This window comes from Nesoenas mayeri (assembly GCF_963082525.1).
Source record: "Nesoenas mayeri genome assembly, chromosome: 1".
Classification (NCBI taxonomy): domain Eukaryota; kingdom Metazoa; phylum Chordata; class Aves; order Columbiformes; family Columbidae; genus Nesoenas; species Nesoenas mayeri.
Window position 1 is genome coordinate 96802195 of NC_137541.1, and position 16317 is coordinate 96818511.

Here is a 16317-nt window from a genome sequence, read left to right on the forward strand (position 1 = left end):
AATCCCAGACAGCACTAAAAAAATACCTGCAAGGGTCACGCCATTGATACTCTCACCTAATGTGAGTTCCTTTCTGTTTTTCAGTCAGATTGGAGGACGTTTAGGGGCTTTGTGACTTGTGAGGATGCTCAAGGATGCAATGGGTTTGGAGACAAGGGGGCAAGTGCAGGAAGGGCTGCTAATTTTTGTAAGACATCACCCCCAGCAAATGAAGAGCACAAATCCCCAGTTTTAGAGAAGGTATTGGACCACATCTGTAGATGGTTTAAAACTGTTACTACCTGAGGGTTGAGTGCAGTGATCAATAAAAACCTTCCCCTCATCTGGTTGCGTTAAGTATAAGGATCTTGCATGTTGCTCTTTCGTTCTTTTAAGTAGCTTAGTCCAATGACATTGCTATGGCAGTAAGAAATGGGCACTTTGAAACTGTAATCCTGGCTTTGGGCTTCATTCCTGTGCTGTCTCTTCAGTGGGTTATTCAACCTTGCTGCTTCAGTTTCCTTTTTGCAAAAGGTTGATGTTAATGCAATTTCTACCTCTCACAGAGTGTTCTAGGTTTACTGGTTGGCATGTGACGTTCTCAAGATGTGTACCTAATGGAAAAAATAGTGACCTGGAGTGTGTTTGTGCAGATAGGCCACGATCAAAAGCATGCTATCAAGAATGTGTTTTGATTTCTTTTTACATGTGACTCTGTATAAGCCTAATATAACAGAATGTAGGTTTTAAAATAATTTGTACTGCAAAATGATGACTTCTTGTTTATTTTCTTTTACGGTGAATATTTAAGCATAAAGTAGAGGCACGATTTTCCTATTTTATTGCTATTACTCTTTTTACCATGACCACTGATCATTCTTAATTATACTTTAAATTAATGTTCATGTGCATGCAGTGGGCCTGATTCATCATGGCTTGTGCAGACCTCTGTTTCTCTACAAAATGAGTACAAGAATGCTGCCATGTTTGTTTGATAGTATTTTTAGATATGTCCTACAAAAATTTAATTATGTAAACAAGTTGCACGGCTGTGGAGAATCAGGCCTAGTAAAAGCTGGACACAGCATTCATAATATTCTTTGCAGATAAAACTGAACTGTAACTTCCGTTGTTATTTTTGCCTAGGAACTGTGAGGATGTGTTATCAGCTGAAGACTGTGAAACGTTATACCTGTTTGTTTATACCACACACCGTCCACTTGCAGTAGCAGCTGGAGAATTCCTGTATAAAAGGTATCTCTGCCTGCCTACTTCTTGCATATTCTCATTTGTTTCATAATGAAGGTGGATTTATTTAAGAGGGACATTAAGCATTCATTTTTCTGCTGGAAGTGTGTGCCACGAGGATAGTAGATGTGCTTTCTTCTGCTGAATCAGAAGGGAAATGCCGTCTCGGGGTAATCATTTGTTCCCCTGCACAGCCCTGGCACGTTAGGCATGAGAAAAGTTGCAAGACTAACAGAGAATATGAAACAACTGACTGATCCACAGATGCCATGCTATGTTGAGAGCATACCTCCTTTCTTTCTACTTTCTTTTCTTGTTGCTTTGCTTCTTACAAGCTAATTCATCACCTGGCATCTGCCGGATTTCCATAGCTTTGGTGATTAATTGCAAAAATGGCCTCCTCTTCTCCCTTTGGAAGTTGCCTTACACATTGTAAAGGCTTTGAATAATGAGAGAAGCAGCCGATTAAGAAGCCCTCCCAATTTTCTGTCAGGTTAATGAAGTACAGGGTTTATCTTTCCCAGGAGTAACTCTTATAAATGGGCTTCTTATAACAATGGTTGCATGAAGTGAATGGAGTTGGCATGCTAAAAAGAAAAGAAATAAATATGCTGTCTCTATGGCTGAGAGAAATAATTTTGCCTTACAAAGAGAAATGAAAGTAAAAATATTTTGGCAAGACTTTTATGGGGAAAAATTCAGAAATAATAATGATTTGTGTTTCTCACACATGCAGAATTGCCTCCTAGCTGTCTCTTTCCATCTAGCTGAATTGCCGACATTCTGCGGTTTGCGGAGCCAAGTCCAACACAAAGACAAATGAAGATAGATTTCTGTTTTGATGAGTCTTCTATCACATCTGCTAGTGTTACTTAGTCTTTTGTGTTGGTCCTAATATTCTATCATAAATCAGGTGTTTTTCCTCTCAGAACACTGCTGTTTTTTACCACTTAAGTGGTTGCCCTGATAACTTTACTTTTTCCACCCAGCTTCCCAGTGCAGTGTAGACACGCTGACCCTATAAATTTCTTCCTTTTTCTTGTTTGCCCAGTTGTCCTCTCTGGCATTTTTGCCAGTACAGAAGTGCTCGCTCTACTGTGATAGAACTGTTAGTGACATCCTCCTTTCCCTGGTCATACTGGTAGAAATTTTAGTATAAATGCTTATGCTTTTTTTTCCTCCTCCTTGGTTTGCATGAAATCTCCTCAATGTCTGCATTTTTAACTTATTGCTTAGCTGGCATAAATTATACCAGCAGAAGCACTTTCTGAAAGTATAAGCTTCTACTGACATTGAGTAGTGTGATCCTGCTCTTAAATCCAAGACACTTGGGTCTTCCATTAATCCATGGGGATGGCCTTCCTGTATTTATCCTGGGATTAGCACTTTTTTTGAGCACTCATTTTGGATAAAGAGAGAAATGGAAATTGAAGTGTCAGATTGTGCTTCATACTTCAAGCAGAAGAGGAAGAAGTAGAGAAGTTGAGTAAATTGCTTCTTACAAATACCAGATACTATGCTTTCTTTGAGAAGCTTCAGTTCAAAAATGTACCATGATGTAATGGTTGGGTAGTAATATCTCTGCTCTGTTATTAAGGTTTAAATTCAGACTAAAGCAAGCGCCTTTTCAAGCATGAGCAAATGCCTACCTCATTATATGTTCAACCCTGTGGAATCTGCATCTGTTGTCCAGAAAGCTGGCAGGGTACCTGTGAAACTGTCAGAAATAGTCTCTGCATCCACAGAGACAGCAATTCTCTCATAATGGAAAACAATCTAATCCTATTTCCTTTCATCTGATTAAAAAGTCTAATGTGATTTGGAGTAAATAAGTAGACATTTTGAAAAAATACAGTCCTTGGGATCTTGACAAAATTAGAGTTACATTGACAAAAGAGCATAAGGAGAATGTGGCAGGAGTGGACTGACTTCCTTTTCTGTTGGCAGGCTGCTTAGTCGTGAGGGAGATGAAGAAGTTCAGCCCAAAGGAGGAGGGAAGTTTGGGGCAAGTAGTGACCAGTTGAAAAGATTAATACGTTTTTCCCTGGAGAGTGAGGTGAGGAGAATAGTCCCTGCAGCAGGCCTTTTAAATCCGGTATTGCATGTTAATTCAACTACTGACTTCCTTTTGAAAGCTCTTTCTGGTGGTGAGCTCTGAAATGTTTGGTGTTTGGGATGTTGTCACTCTCTAGGATGAGCTTTTAATGAAGACATTTCTGTACTGTTGTGTTAAAACTAGTTTACAGCTATGCTGATGGTGAGAATTAGCTTCTGAAAACAACCCAAAAGACTAATGCCACCAAGTGAGGATTTTTTGATGTGTCCTTGCCTTTCTGCAGGCAGATCTGGGTTGCTGTACCGTGGCTCTATGCTGACTAAGAACCATTTAGTTTTGCTGAGAGTTGTATCAGCTCAAGTGCTGTTCTTCAGTCTTTGGCTTTTGCAGGGGTGCAGACCTATGTCTGGCCAAAGTGTCTCAGGCACAGAAGTTTTTGAGTCTTTCTGCAAAGAATTTCCCAGACATTGCTTAAAATGTTGACTCATTTTTAGTCCCAAGGTTGGATTTTCAGCTGTTATGATTAGCAACATAAAAACAACGCAGAAGCTAGTTTTAAAAAGATTACTTAAATTACAGAGGAAAGGTATCCTGTACCCACCCCCCCCCAAAAAAAAAAAGAAAAGAAAAGAAAAGCTTTTTTCCTGCTTTTCCTGCTTTTTTTTCCCCTCACTTTCCTGCTTTTTATCACATTGAAGGCATGGTGTTTAAATGTTTATTAGCCTCAAACTAAATATGTTGGAATACCGTGTGTGAATATATGCGTGAATGACAAAGCTTTGTAATTGCAAAAAGGGGGAGAAACATATGAAGCTGTATTTCTTTTAATGATGTACTTGTTTCTGTAAGCCTCTGTTTTTAATCCCTAGCTGCACAAGCATGTTGCATACCTCATAGACAGCTTGTGGGACTGGGCAGGCAAATTCCTGAAGGACTGGGAGTGCATGACCACTCTTCTGTTAAGAAATGGTGAAGAAAATGGAGAAGGTGGGTAAGAAAAGAGCTTAGTTTTATTTGAATGGATCTCTTGATATGTTTTCTTAAACTTTGCCTTCAACTAGTTTAGGGTCATTCCATGTTGCAATACCTTCTGATCCCAAATTGTGGTTCCCAAGGGTCACAAAACAGATGCAACTGCACTGCCAATGTGTTATTTGTATCAACATATTTGTTTTACTCAGTATTTTGTATTGATGTAATGATAAGTTCAGGAACTTTGCAAGAATACTTACGTAATTAAGCCATAATGCTCACATAGCATTTATTTGTTTTGTTTGTTTGTCCAAAACTTAAGAATCAAAAATTACTAAGTGACTGAAGTGCAGCATTGTCAGGCTACTGTTCACACCTGAAAAGAAAATGAGTAATGTGCTGAGTTTGTATATGTCTAACACTCCATAGGATTAGTTTTTGGTAGAAGTATTTTGAACTTAAATAATAGTTACTTTGGTATAACAGGATGTAGTTGTGTGATTGAAATAAAAGTTTGTAGACCTGGTGAGTTAAACTAGTTTGGTAATCAAAGAAGCAGGTTTGTCTTAAATGAGATAGCAGTCAGACAGGATAGGCCTCACTAAAGCTGCCCCTGTTTTTGGGAGCCCAACTGCCTTAAAAGTTTAGCCATGAGAGGAATAACTGCTTTTGTGTTCAGTAAATGTAGAAAATAATTTTCTTCAAATTAAATCAAACATTCTCTAGGTGTTTATTTAGCAACACTGCATTGTTCTTTCTGTAGTGTCCTTCCACAGTTGCTCATATAAATTAGTAGGCTTTACATTAGCTGTTGCTGCATCTTCATTTTTCTTTTGTGTGATGCTGAAAGGAGACTGATTTACTTACAGCACTGAGCGATGCCCATGAAAGTGTTCTCATTGAAATTATCCTCGCAACGGTTAGAGAAGCAGCTGAAGGTCATCCTCCAGTGGGCAGAGGTGCAACCAAAAAAGTCAGTGCATCTTAGTCTTATTTATTGTCCTATAATCACATTCTCTTTGCCTTATGTGCTTTGCCAGACAGAATGTTTGTAGTCGTAGGTACATCTTTGGAAATAAAATGGCTTATTTTCATGAAATTACACAGTGTCTTTTGACATCTAGATCTTATTAGTAGTGGAAGTTGAAGGAGATGAGCATTAGAGGAAAGTCAGTTGAAGCACATTATTGACAAATGGTGAGCATTTTATTCATGAGATATAGCTGTTCAGCAATTTGCATCTAATTTAAGGTTAACAAGAAAAATAAAGCATCTGGTTGTCTCCATGGAAAAGTATCTTTATCTTAGCTTGATATGCTTTAGACAAAGGCGTGTCAGTTAACTGCGGGTTACATGTAAAATTCCACTCAAATCTAAGAGATTTTATAATTGAAACGAAATGCTGTATCTGCAGATTCTGTCAGTAAAAGAGAAGAAAATACAATTGGAAGATTGTACCAAAATTACTGAACACTTTATTGTGGTGCTTCCTCGGCTCTTGGCAAAGGTAACTAACAGCTGCTCTGTGAATGCATGTTAAATATTTCATTACAATTCCTACAGTGTACTCATATCCTATTTTTTTTTTTCTCTGCAGTATTCAACAGATGCACAAAAAGTGGCAAATCTTCTACAGATTCCTCAGTATTATGATTTAGATGTTTACAGGACAGGACATCTAGAGAAGGTAAACAGAAATTGGGGTAGTCGGTTCATGTGGAAGGCACTAAAGCAATGTGACAATGTACAAAGCTTAGTGTGACTTGGAACAAGTGGAAGACTGAAATAAAAATAAATGGTCTTGTACCTTGAGGAAAGTGGTCTTATTCAGCCTTTGCTTTTTTTTATTTGGGTCTGCCAAAGAAAAGCCCTAGTGCTTGTCAGTTCTGATATGCTGTGACTGGCTCTGGCAGAAAATGATTTGTGGTTTCATGTGGTAGGCCCGGCCCTGGCTTTTTCATTGTTGGGTGGAGAGGGGGTGGGTTATGCCGTGTGTCTAAGCTGCTGCCTCCCAGGAGTTTCCTACGGAATAGGTTTCATTCTCCTTGAAGATTGACTCCCAGCTGCTGGGGAATGGCAGTAACTGAAAGATAAGAATGGAGATAGTGTATCTGCTGATGGGAGAGGGGTGGTCAGAAACAGATAGATGAAATCCTTGAAATAGCATAATGTATTCTTTAACAGGGAGGTAATGTTAGGCGAACACTCCTAGGTTAATTTCAGCACAAAATGTTAAGGGGAAGAGAGAGAGTCAGCAGAAGGGCACAAGTTACCTCCTGTCACTAAGAATGAAGAACTCAGTTGCTGACATGGTGTAAAACATTCTCCATGCTCTCCTCCTGAGGGAGTCAGCTTCCATTGTTTGGAGACACACCTGCCCTTTGGAAAGGCGGTTTTTATTCCCTGACTTTGTCTTTATTTTTTATGTAGTGCCAAACATGTATTGCTAAAATAGAACTTCAAGCAGTTGCTTCATTCTTTAAGAAGATACAAAGACAATAATAATGAAAAAGAGATATAAACCCAGGGGGGAAAAAAAAGTTGTATCCTCTAATCCTGCCCTTTTGCTCCTTAGACTGGCATTTATTTTGTGTTGGTTGTATTGACCCATAGAGACATTTGGGCCTAGTGAAATGTATCTAAAGCATAAGTGTATTTGTGTACAATTTACCTATGATACCCCTTTTATCACTTGCAGCATTTGGATGCTTTGCTGAAAGAGGTAAAAGACATTGTGGCCAAACACTCTGACCTGTCTGTTCTTGAGGCTTCCTCCAGGACTTATTATATCCTTTGCAGTGAAGAAATTGGCATCTATAGCCAGGTGGATCGTGCCCGAACTCAACTGATTGATGAGTTGATGGGACAGCTTAACCAGCTACTAGATGGCTTCTGGCAAAAGGTGAGTGTGACTCATGGTGGAGATAAAGAGAGTGTTTCCCTATGAAAAAAGATGACAAAAAAATTAAGGAGGGATATGAAAATATTCTTTCCCTGCTGTCCTCCTGCTTGAGAGGAGCAGAGCTTTCAAGGATGGGTTTGTGCCTCTGAAAAGATCAACTGTTTACATTTTAATGAAGCAGATGTGCTTTGGCAGGAATAGAGTAGCGAAAATAATAAATGAGGTAGCCCACACCAGCATGAGGTCATTTTATGTCTTCTGAATATTCTCAACCTAAGCCTCACAGTTGCTCCATTACTGTGCCAAAGATATACGTGCAAGATCAGCTAAGAAGTGCTCTGGATTTATAGGTGATGAAACTGTTGCCCGAAAGGTATAATTCGGAATTTCTGCATGTTTGGCTGTAGACAAGATGCCCTTTGTGCTGTCACTTTGGTTGTAGAGATAGTACTAGAAAAACAAACCAAAACCAAACAAAACCTACAACTAAAACCAAACAGCAGGCTGTAAGGCAGACTGTGTAGTTTTTGAGTCTTTCAAAGGATGACTTTCCCCTTGAAGGAGGACTGCAGAGTTTCCCTCACAGTTTTTCATTAGTTCTAAAAAGCAGAAACAGCTGTTGGTGATATGAATAGCTTGCTGGCTGAACTGAACAACAGGAGCTTGCAGCTGATCTGATCAACTGTGCCGTCATGAACAGGTGTCATGGTATGAGACTTAACACTGGTAGGTTTTTATTGGACACTGGAATATTGTAAAATGTGTCAAGCCAAAAAATCCTCTCACCTCAGATTGGTTTTATTTTGTTGATCTTAAATAGATATCTATGTCAATGTGGGAGAATCTGCACTTATGAGAAACAAGATAAGTGCTAGACCAGGGATTCTTCAACTCCTTCATAGTGTGATCCATATCTAAATAAAGAGATTTTCTCCTGGAACCCCACCCTTCTAATTCCTGATTGTATATACCATCTCCCATAATCACGTAGTATACTTGTGGAAACTGCAGCAATTGCATCTATGGGAAAGTATTTAATATATTTTTAGCTATCTTTGAATGTGATCTGGCAGCTGGAAGCAAGGACAGTCAGCAACATGTGAACAGTTAGCTTTCCAGAGATCCCTAACAACTGTGTGAGGGACCATGGATGGCCTGCGAGTCTGAGGGTTAGCACTTCTGTGTTAGCCTGATTGCTAATTTCTCCTCTGTTAGCAATGCTGTAGTATAGAGAGGCCGCTGTGGGTTTATTAATGACAGGGACCTTAACTTACACAAAATTTCTGTGCAGTCAATGTCTTGTTTTCTTTTTACTGTAGAGAAGGACATAAGTAGCGTGGTTAAAGGTGAAGGGACTGGGGAGGGCTGGAGGAGAGTCATTCAAGCCTGTGGGTTGGTTGGGAAGAGAACATAGCAGTTACCTTGCCCTGCACTGGCTAATTCCTTTCTCTTTCCCAAACTTTCGTAATTTAGGAAGAAGGATTTTGTATGGATGCAGGAGAAATTTCTCAGATGAACTCTGCTTTGAGAAGAGTAGCAGCTTTTCATAAGTGAGTTGTTGATTTGCACAGTTTACTTTTTCCTATACTTAAGTGTTGACCTAGCAGGTTCGAAGTGAGAATTGCTTTTGTTTGGTTGGTTTAATAAGATTTTTCACAAGAGAATGAAAATGATCCCTGTGAGACATACTCCAAGGTTTAGTTTCTTCTTAACGGAACTCACTCTTGGATATGGCATTCTTTATGGACTCACTACTGAGGTTGGAGCATCAGCCTTACTGTGGTTAAGAAGTGTGTGCTACAGAGTTGGGATGTCAGAGTGGACACAGAGATCCTCTCTCTAGTGCCTCCCTCCTGGCTGAATGCTTTTGCCCTGCCTTACTCTCAACACTAGCGGTCAGTCTGAAGAGGGCATAGTGAATTCAGTCTTTTTTCCCAGCAGATGTAATCTGCTTTGTCTTAGTTTATTTGATTTTCTTTTGCTAAAAGACACATTTCTCAAAAGCTGGGTTCGCCAGGGATTGTTCACCAAGTAAATTATCATGCAAGATAGTAGAGGTTGGGGGAATTGGCTTTCTTCTCAGTGTGTCTTTTACCTATCCTGCATGCTGCTCTGTTTTTGCAAAGAAAAGTCTAATGTTGAGTTGTGAACACTCCAGGGTATTAGAAACACTTGTTTAAAGCAGGGTGGGGAAATTGCGCAATAGACCTTTTTGGGCACTTAGAGAATGTGGATAGAGTATAGGAAAAGGTACAGAACTCAAGCTGTTTTTTCTTCTCACAACATTACAGTTTTGTGGTAGGAATGCAAAGTGTAAAGCTATGGACTAAAGGCTGAAGCGCTGGATCATGAAAAACTCAATTTCATCTCCCTTCCCTTATAATGCATAATTAGGTGTTTACAGTTATCGCTGTACATTAGATGAAGGCAAAAATAGGATACATTTAACCTGTTTGGTCAGGTGAGATTTCATTTCTTGCTTAGTGTATCTTTATTGTTTCTTTTTTGCTTGCACAGTGCCCATGATCTCACCAAGTGGAATCTGTATGACAAGACTTTGAGGTTGCTGGTGTTTGAAATGGAACATGGGAGTTTGCCTGTTCTGGTGAGTTGTTAATATTTAACACTGAAAGAAGTTTTCTTGTTGAAAGCAGGAAAATTAGGAAATATTAAATAATTCTATATATTAGTGTCCTATGAGGCAGGAAGATACTGTTTCCATTTCTCAATCTGGGAAACGGAGGCTGTATTTGATATAACGTGATTTGAGTTGGTAGATTCATGCCATAGAGTTCTTTATTTTGGACACTGTCTGAAGCTCTGATAGAGTAATCAACTGACATCTGGATTGATCCTTTGTCATGCTCAGTACTTCCCTTTGATTCCACAGACTTGCTCTCAGTATGTAGGAGATTGTTAGGACTGTGAGGAGCCCCTTGTAGATAGCAGGTGACCAGACATTGGAGTACGTCAGACCTGTTGCTTGCAGGTTGACTTGGTGAAGATGGTTTGTAATTACCAGTTGTCTCCACTGGAGCCTTTTGGTTGCCTGGTTGCCTCAACTCAAACACTGGCCATGCCAAGATGGTGGTATGTCCTGGGATTACAAGGTGAAGTACTCTAGCAGTCATGGATATTAATCAGCCCCTCATTTTCAGGAGATAACTTGAGGTTATTTGGAAAGGGATGAAATCTAGCTGGGTAGAGAGAGCCTGCAGCCACTGGGTAGAGATGGGCTCCTTTAGATGGAGCATCAGAGGGCTAAGGTTTTGCTTCTACTATGAATTGCCCTCTGGAGGAGGCTGCCTTTCACCAAAGACTGTAGAGAAATCCTAAGAAGCTAAGCTAAGGTTAGCCTCTGTGAACACTCTTTTTGGTACATGGTTACTTTCCACTGAACTTGTCAAGACGTTGGAGTTCTGCAGAAGTAGCACCTTGGTAATGAAGTTTCCCAGGAGGCAATGTTTACTTATATAGAAACTTAGTACGTTTATTTTGAGGTCTAAATACTTTACAGTGCAGAAATAGTCGTGGAAGCAGCATGCAAAATGTCAGGCTTGGATGCTTTGTTTAGTCCTAAGCTTTTTGCTCTTGAGACTTTAATGTAAATAAAGGGCATGTTTTTATTTGCAGATGATCCTGCCAGCTCTCCAGTGCACCTATTTTTCTCTCCTGTGGCAACTAGCTGCAGTTTTGGAAAATTCTCCCAAGGTTGGCCACTCTACGTGATTTTGAAATTCAGGGTTGTGCTTCTAGAAGTTTAAGTTGCTTTTCTGTTCTCAGATCTCCAGAAGAAAACCAACTTTGTCAAGAAGATAATTTGTGTGTTTTCTTGAGGAAACCAAACTGAGCTGAGGCATTTTCACTTTGTCTTGCCCACTCCCCAAAAGAAGTGTTTATGCTTTTCAGTCTGCAAGAGAATAAGTGAACAGTGGATCACTTCTATTTTTATTGCAAAACTCGTGCATCAAATTCCTGGGGCTTGGTGGAGATAAGGAACTTGTTCCACTGCCAAACAGTTTGTTGTTTTGTTGTTTTAATCAACAAAAATATTCAGTGAAAACTCCAGGAAGTCCTGTTGCTTTGTTTTACATTTATTTTCTTGTTTTACCTATATATTTCTGGCAGAAAGTTGGAGGAAAGAGGTAATTTTCTCATTAGCTGGCTACTTACTTTCTTAATGGGTTTTATATAGCACCAAGCTCTGGCAGGTATTTCAGCAAAGAGACTAGTTTAAGACACTAGAGATGAAAACTCTTTGGTGTTTTGGTTCACATGTGGATGTGTACCTGTGTGGCTCCTCTTTACAGTGATTTCTGGCCACACTGAGTGCTGCAGCTCCTGTCATTCTGTCCCCTTCCCCTGGTGCTCCTGTGTGCACAGAACAGGACACTGACATGGGCATTTGTTTTGCGTGAGAAATGCTGGCTGGGAGGTTACCCGTTTGGTGACTGATTCACTGTCTATTCCCGTCCCATTCCTTTCCTGTGTGGACATCTGCATCTCTCACTGCTCTCGTATGTTCTGCCTTTCAGTCCAGACATGGTTGGCTTGACTGATAATGGGACAGTGTATTTTTTTTTAATTTAGGCTTTCATATGGGAGCAGATTTTGATTGGAAGCACAATGTTATGGCCCACTCTGCAGAGCCAAATCTGGATGTGAAGCAGAGAGTGAAGTTCCCAGAGCAAAAAAGAACATTTCCTGGACAGCAGCTTGAGAACTGTTTCTTCCCTCCCCTAATGTTCTACTGCTTCTCAGCATGCTCTGGGATGGATCTCCTTTCTTATACAGTTGCATAGCGTGAAGTCCAGCCCTCCTGTAAGGGCATTCTGCTTCTATTGGAGCTTCTATTGGAGCTCAGTGCAGTGCAATAGCTGGCACCTGGTGAAGGATCTGAAAGTCTTTTATGTGGCTGTGGGCAAATCAAATAATGTCTCTTGCTGGATCCATCTTAACCAATAGAGGCGTCCAAGTTTCTGAGTGCCAAAGTTAGAAGTGTAGTTGAACTGCGTTCCCTTTGTAGTCAACAGAGGGAGAGAGAAGAGCCACTCCAGAAGGCAGTTCACATTGAAAATTAGCTGGGATGGACCAGAGTCTTTAAGACTCTACTTCCATTTCTAAAGTGGAAATTATTATCACTCCTCTATGAGAATAAGCTGAAATGGATAAATGAATAAGGGAATACCTGCTATTAGAGCTGCCCATCCTACAGATGGAGAAACAAAGAATTTGTGACTTGCTGAATATCACTAGCCTCAGAAGTGTGACAGATGCACGTCGTACTACTAATTGTAACGTTTCTGCACCAGAGTATGAGGGGAAGTATGTATTTTTATGGATTGACCTTTCTATCCCAGATATTGTGCCTGAAGACAAGACATGGTTTGAAAGTTGTTCATAACTAGTAAGCTCTTGCCACTGTGAGATGTCAGCTTCTTTTGTAATGTCATCAGCTGTGCTATCTTAAATGAATAGCATCAGTGGAAGAGAGATGGAACTGTTGTTTGTTCTGTAATTCCCTGTTGAATCTCAGTCCCTAGTGTATTTATTCTGTCACTTTTCCTAAATATGTTTTTAGGAGACTCTTTTTGCACTAAGAAGACAGCTGAGACGTTTCAGTCAGATTTGCACGTGGTTCCTCCACCATAAGGAAAAAGATGTAAGAGAAAAGGTTTGTGTTTCTCTGTCACTTACCTGGCATTTATCTACAGTCCTCCTTTTAAATGCCTGCCTTTCTTTTCATACTAGTATTTTCTTCTATTGATTTTTGCATTTTTTGTCTCTTAGCAGAGAAATAACTCTCTTAAGAAAACAATCTTTAACTCTTTATTTTAAAGCAAAATTAAAGTTATGTTAGTTAAAATGATACAGAAGTTAGTGCTTTAATCAGGCACAGAAATGTATCTGCAGAAGTCCATCTGCAGAATCAAGGCCTGAATCTGAATGACTCAGTTTAACAGTCGATAATCATTGTGTTTTCCGGTTAGACTGATCCGTGTACTGGTTGTTGTTACTGTTTTATTAATACCTTGCTATGAATATTACTTAAAAAATTAAAAAAATGGAGAAATTGTCCAGTGATTCGTTTGTTAAAAGAGAGATTTGCTAGCATAATAGATCTCTTCTTCTTTCCCATGGAAGGTTGAAAAGCTTTAGGCGCTATTCGTGCATGATGCTTGTATATCCTGTATCCTAAGGTATGAGTTCTAGAAGGGCTTAGCTGTAGCATTTTACCACATGTTGGGACAAACAGAAATCTTTAACTTGTGAGGAAGAAGTGGGATAGATGCTAGATTGTGACTTGTGGTGTTTGATGAAGACGCAAAGTGGAGTTGACATGAAAAGTAACATCTGTAAATGCTTCTTTGGCTTTGCTCGATACAGGCCTTCATGATACTCTGTGACTGGTTGCTGATTTTGAGTCATCAGGATTCAAATGATAATGAAGAAGCAGTCGGACTTCTATATTATCTTCCTAGCACCTCACTTCAGGAAAAACTGCTTTTGTTTATCCAGAAACATGTTTTCACGGAGGAAGAAGAGGAAAGCAAAGGTTAGACATCTTCATCACTGGAGAAACAATCTACCACTTTGTCATCTGCACTGAATATATTAGGAAAAGGGGCTGGTCTTTTTTTTGGTAGTGTTGGGTTTTGTTGTTTTTGTTGTTAATTTTGTTTTGTTTGTTTGGTTTGGTTTTGTTTTTTGGTTTGGGCCCTTTACAAATAAAGTGGCTGACCTGTTATGCACTGGTCTGTATCCACTGCTGTGGATCAAGCACAGGAAATAGCTGCCAATTTGCTGGTGGGATGGAAAGGGCCGATGTGATGCAGAGATAGGTAAGAACGTAAAGTATTTGATGGGCTGGTGGTACAGATGGTGGTGGTAGAGCAATGCCTTGCGGTGTAACAGTGTGACTCTGTCAAGGCATGGACACTTCTAAGCCATCAGAGTAAAGGACTAGTGGATTTTGATTCAGGGGGTGCAGGGCACATTTAGTGGGAAGTAGTACTGTTTGCTCTGTCCTCTTTTTCAAACACATCCAGATGCCATATTGAGGCTGTTATTGTGAAGGCTGGTTTCTTTTTGGGCGTGTTTTGAGCAGTGATTGTTAGTTCATTGTGGTTTTTGAGGCTGAGTTCAAGTGTCATGCTTTGAAAAACCAAGCATTGTTCTAGATTACTGTGTAAAACTCTTGTTCCTCAGCTGTTCAGATGGAGTTCTTTGTCAGTTCTGGGCACTACGCTTCTTCAGATCACAGTGTATATGCCAGAAATGATGGGCCTGAATTGCAACAGGGAGATAGTAGAAGAGAATCCTTATTGATAAAAGTGGAGATACAATAGAACAGATTGCTCAAGTAGGTTGTAGTATTCTAGTGGCAGTTTTTGAAGCAGGTTATGTTTCAGAATGCATATGTTTTGTATCTGAAACTGATAAAATTGATCATATTTTGGCTTAGATGGCCTGAGATCTGTTTCAAACCCATTTTGTATGATGCTTTCAATTTCTCAGTCCTCCCCACAAAGGTTCCCTATCATTCCATCGCAGATTCTTTCCTGAATGAGCAATTCTGTCATGCTATGGGTGTCCTTGTCCATGTGCACAGCTGGCAGCTAATCCATTTTAGTTTTCACTCTGATTTGCAGATGCTTCTGATCAGTCACAGAATCACAGAATGTTACTTGCCTTATGTTTGTTTCCAGGCTCACAGTCAGGCTAGAAGCAGAAACAGTCCACATCAAAATTAGAGGTCAAAGACTGAAGCCTTTTGGCAGTGGATAGATGACATTTGCAGCAGGAAAGAGTGTATCTCAGCTCTCCTGCTGAAAGAAGCTCTCCCCAAGCACCTTCATAGCTTTTTGGAAGACTCTTAAGAGTATTTGTTTTCCACAAGTTATCCAGCTAGTAATTAACCCATGTTCCAGAGACCTAATTTGTTCTTAATGATATGAAATGACTTTTTTCTTTCACTCTTGCCGATAACCACTTGGAGAGTTTCGTCTGAACTCTTACTGACTGTGTATGGCAACTTTTGTAGGTTTTCTGATTGGTTATGTGCTGATTTTCTAGCATCTGTGTTATTCTAGGAAAAAACCAGATGTGGTCTCTTCCATTTGGTGTGTTTGTGCTTTTTATTCTGCACTCTGTTTGTTTCTGTTCTGTAGCTGTGAACAGTGTTGTACAAGGAGATTCTGACTAGTAGAGATGCGAGAGCCCTATGAAGATCAGAGTAGAAGACTCTGGAAATAATTCATTTTCACTGTCATCAGCTGCAAGCTTTGAAATGGAAATAAACCTGTGTTTTCTGATATGCACAGGAATGAGCGCCTGCATCTGTTGCTTAGCGTGTTGACTGAATAGCTGAGTCTGTGCTATTTGCATGAAAGCTGGTCATTAAAATTGAGATATCTTGAATAAAGCGGTAGAACAAAGCTTCAATGCTTTTGTTTCCCTAGACCTGACAGAAGAGGAGGAGAGAAAGGATGAAAGTTGCAAACTTGACGACTTGCACAAAAAGCGGAGTCTTCTCGCAGCATATTGCAAGTTAATAGTGCATAATGTGGTAGAGATGACGGCGGCTGCTGAGATCTATAAGTATTATGTGAAGGTAATGTTTTAGATAGGGTTGCTTTGCCTATTAGTGCATTTTGGTTTTTGAAAGTGACTCCAGTGTTTGTGAAAGTTGTGGGGTTAATAGTCTTATGGCTCAGAATCCTTGTATAATCCCAAAAGGGCTATAAAATCAAGCAAGAGTGGGACAAATCTCTCCTCTTTGCTCTGCAAAGGTCCCTCCCTGCAGATGAAGTAAGTGAAAATTGAGTAGAGGGCATGTCTATCAGAACATCTGCTCCTCGGCTTCTCCAGAGAAGCAGTTTATGGCTGGGGAAGCATTTTAGCTATGGAGTTTCTCATGCTGAAGCCGTCAACTTATTTTATACAGCTCACACAGTCCATGTGCGGATGGCCCAGATTTCACATGAATCCTGGTGTTTAGACAACTGGTAAAGCCTCAGCCACTCAGAAGTGGGTTTCAAGAGGGCTGAGAACACCACAGAGTGGGCACTTTCCTTGAGTCAACTAACAGGACTCTGGAAATACCTGAATATGTATCTTGTTCTTTACTTCATTTGGCCCAAGGCGAGCACTGGTTAAA

At 40.0% G+C, this 16317-nt stretch overlaps 1 protein-coding gene across 1 annotated transcript in view; it reads left to right on the forward strand.

Moving 5' to 3' along the window:
• The window catches only part of LOC308048248 (cohesin subunit SA-2-like), a gene marked incomplete at both ends in the record, with an annotated part of 58237 nt that overhangs the window by 34158 nt on the left and 7762 nt on the right, over window positions 1-16317 (forward strand). The window contains 13 exons of the mRNA XM_080357257.1: window positions 1126-1233; window positions 3175-3283; window positions 4153-4270; window positions 5125-5228; window positions 5670-5762; window positions 5853-5942; window positions 6954-7157; window positions 8631-8707; window positions 9675-9762; window positions 10791-10868; window positions 12739-12831; window positions 13545-13713; window positions 15620-15771. Coding sequence (XP_080213383.1) covers window positions 1126-1233; window positions 3175-3283; window positions 4153-4270; window positions 5125-5228; window positions 5670-5762; window positions 5853-5942; window positions 6954-7157; window positions 8631-8707; window positions 9675-9762; window positions 10791-10868; window positions 12739-12831; window positions 13545-13713; window positions 15620-15771 — 1483 coding nt within the window. The remainder of the gene's footprint in view (window positions 1-1125; window positions 1234-3174; window positions 3284-4152; window positions 4271-5124; window positions 5229-5669; window positions 5763-5852; window positions 5943-6953; window positions 7158-8630; window positions 8708-9674; window positions 9763-10790; window positions 10869-12738; window positions 12832-13544; window positions 13714-15619; window positions 15772-16317) is intronic.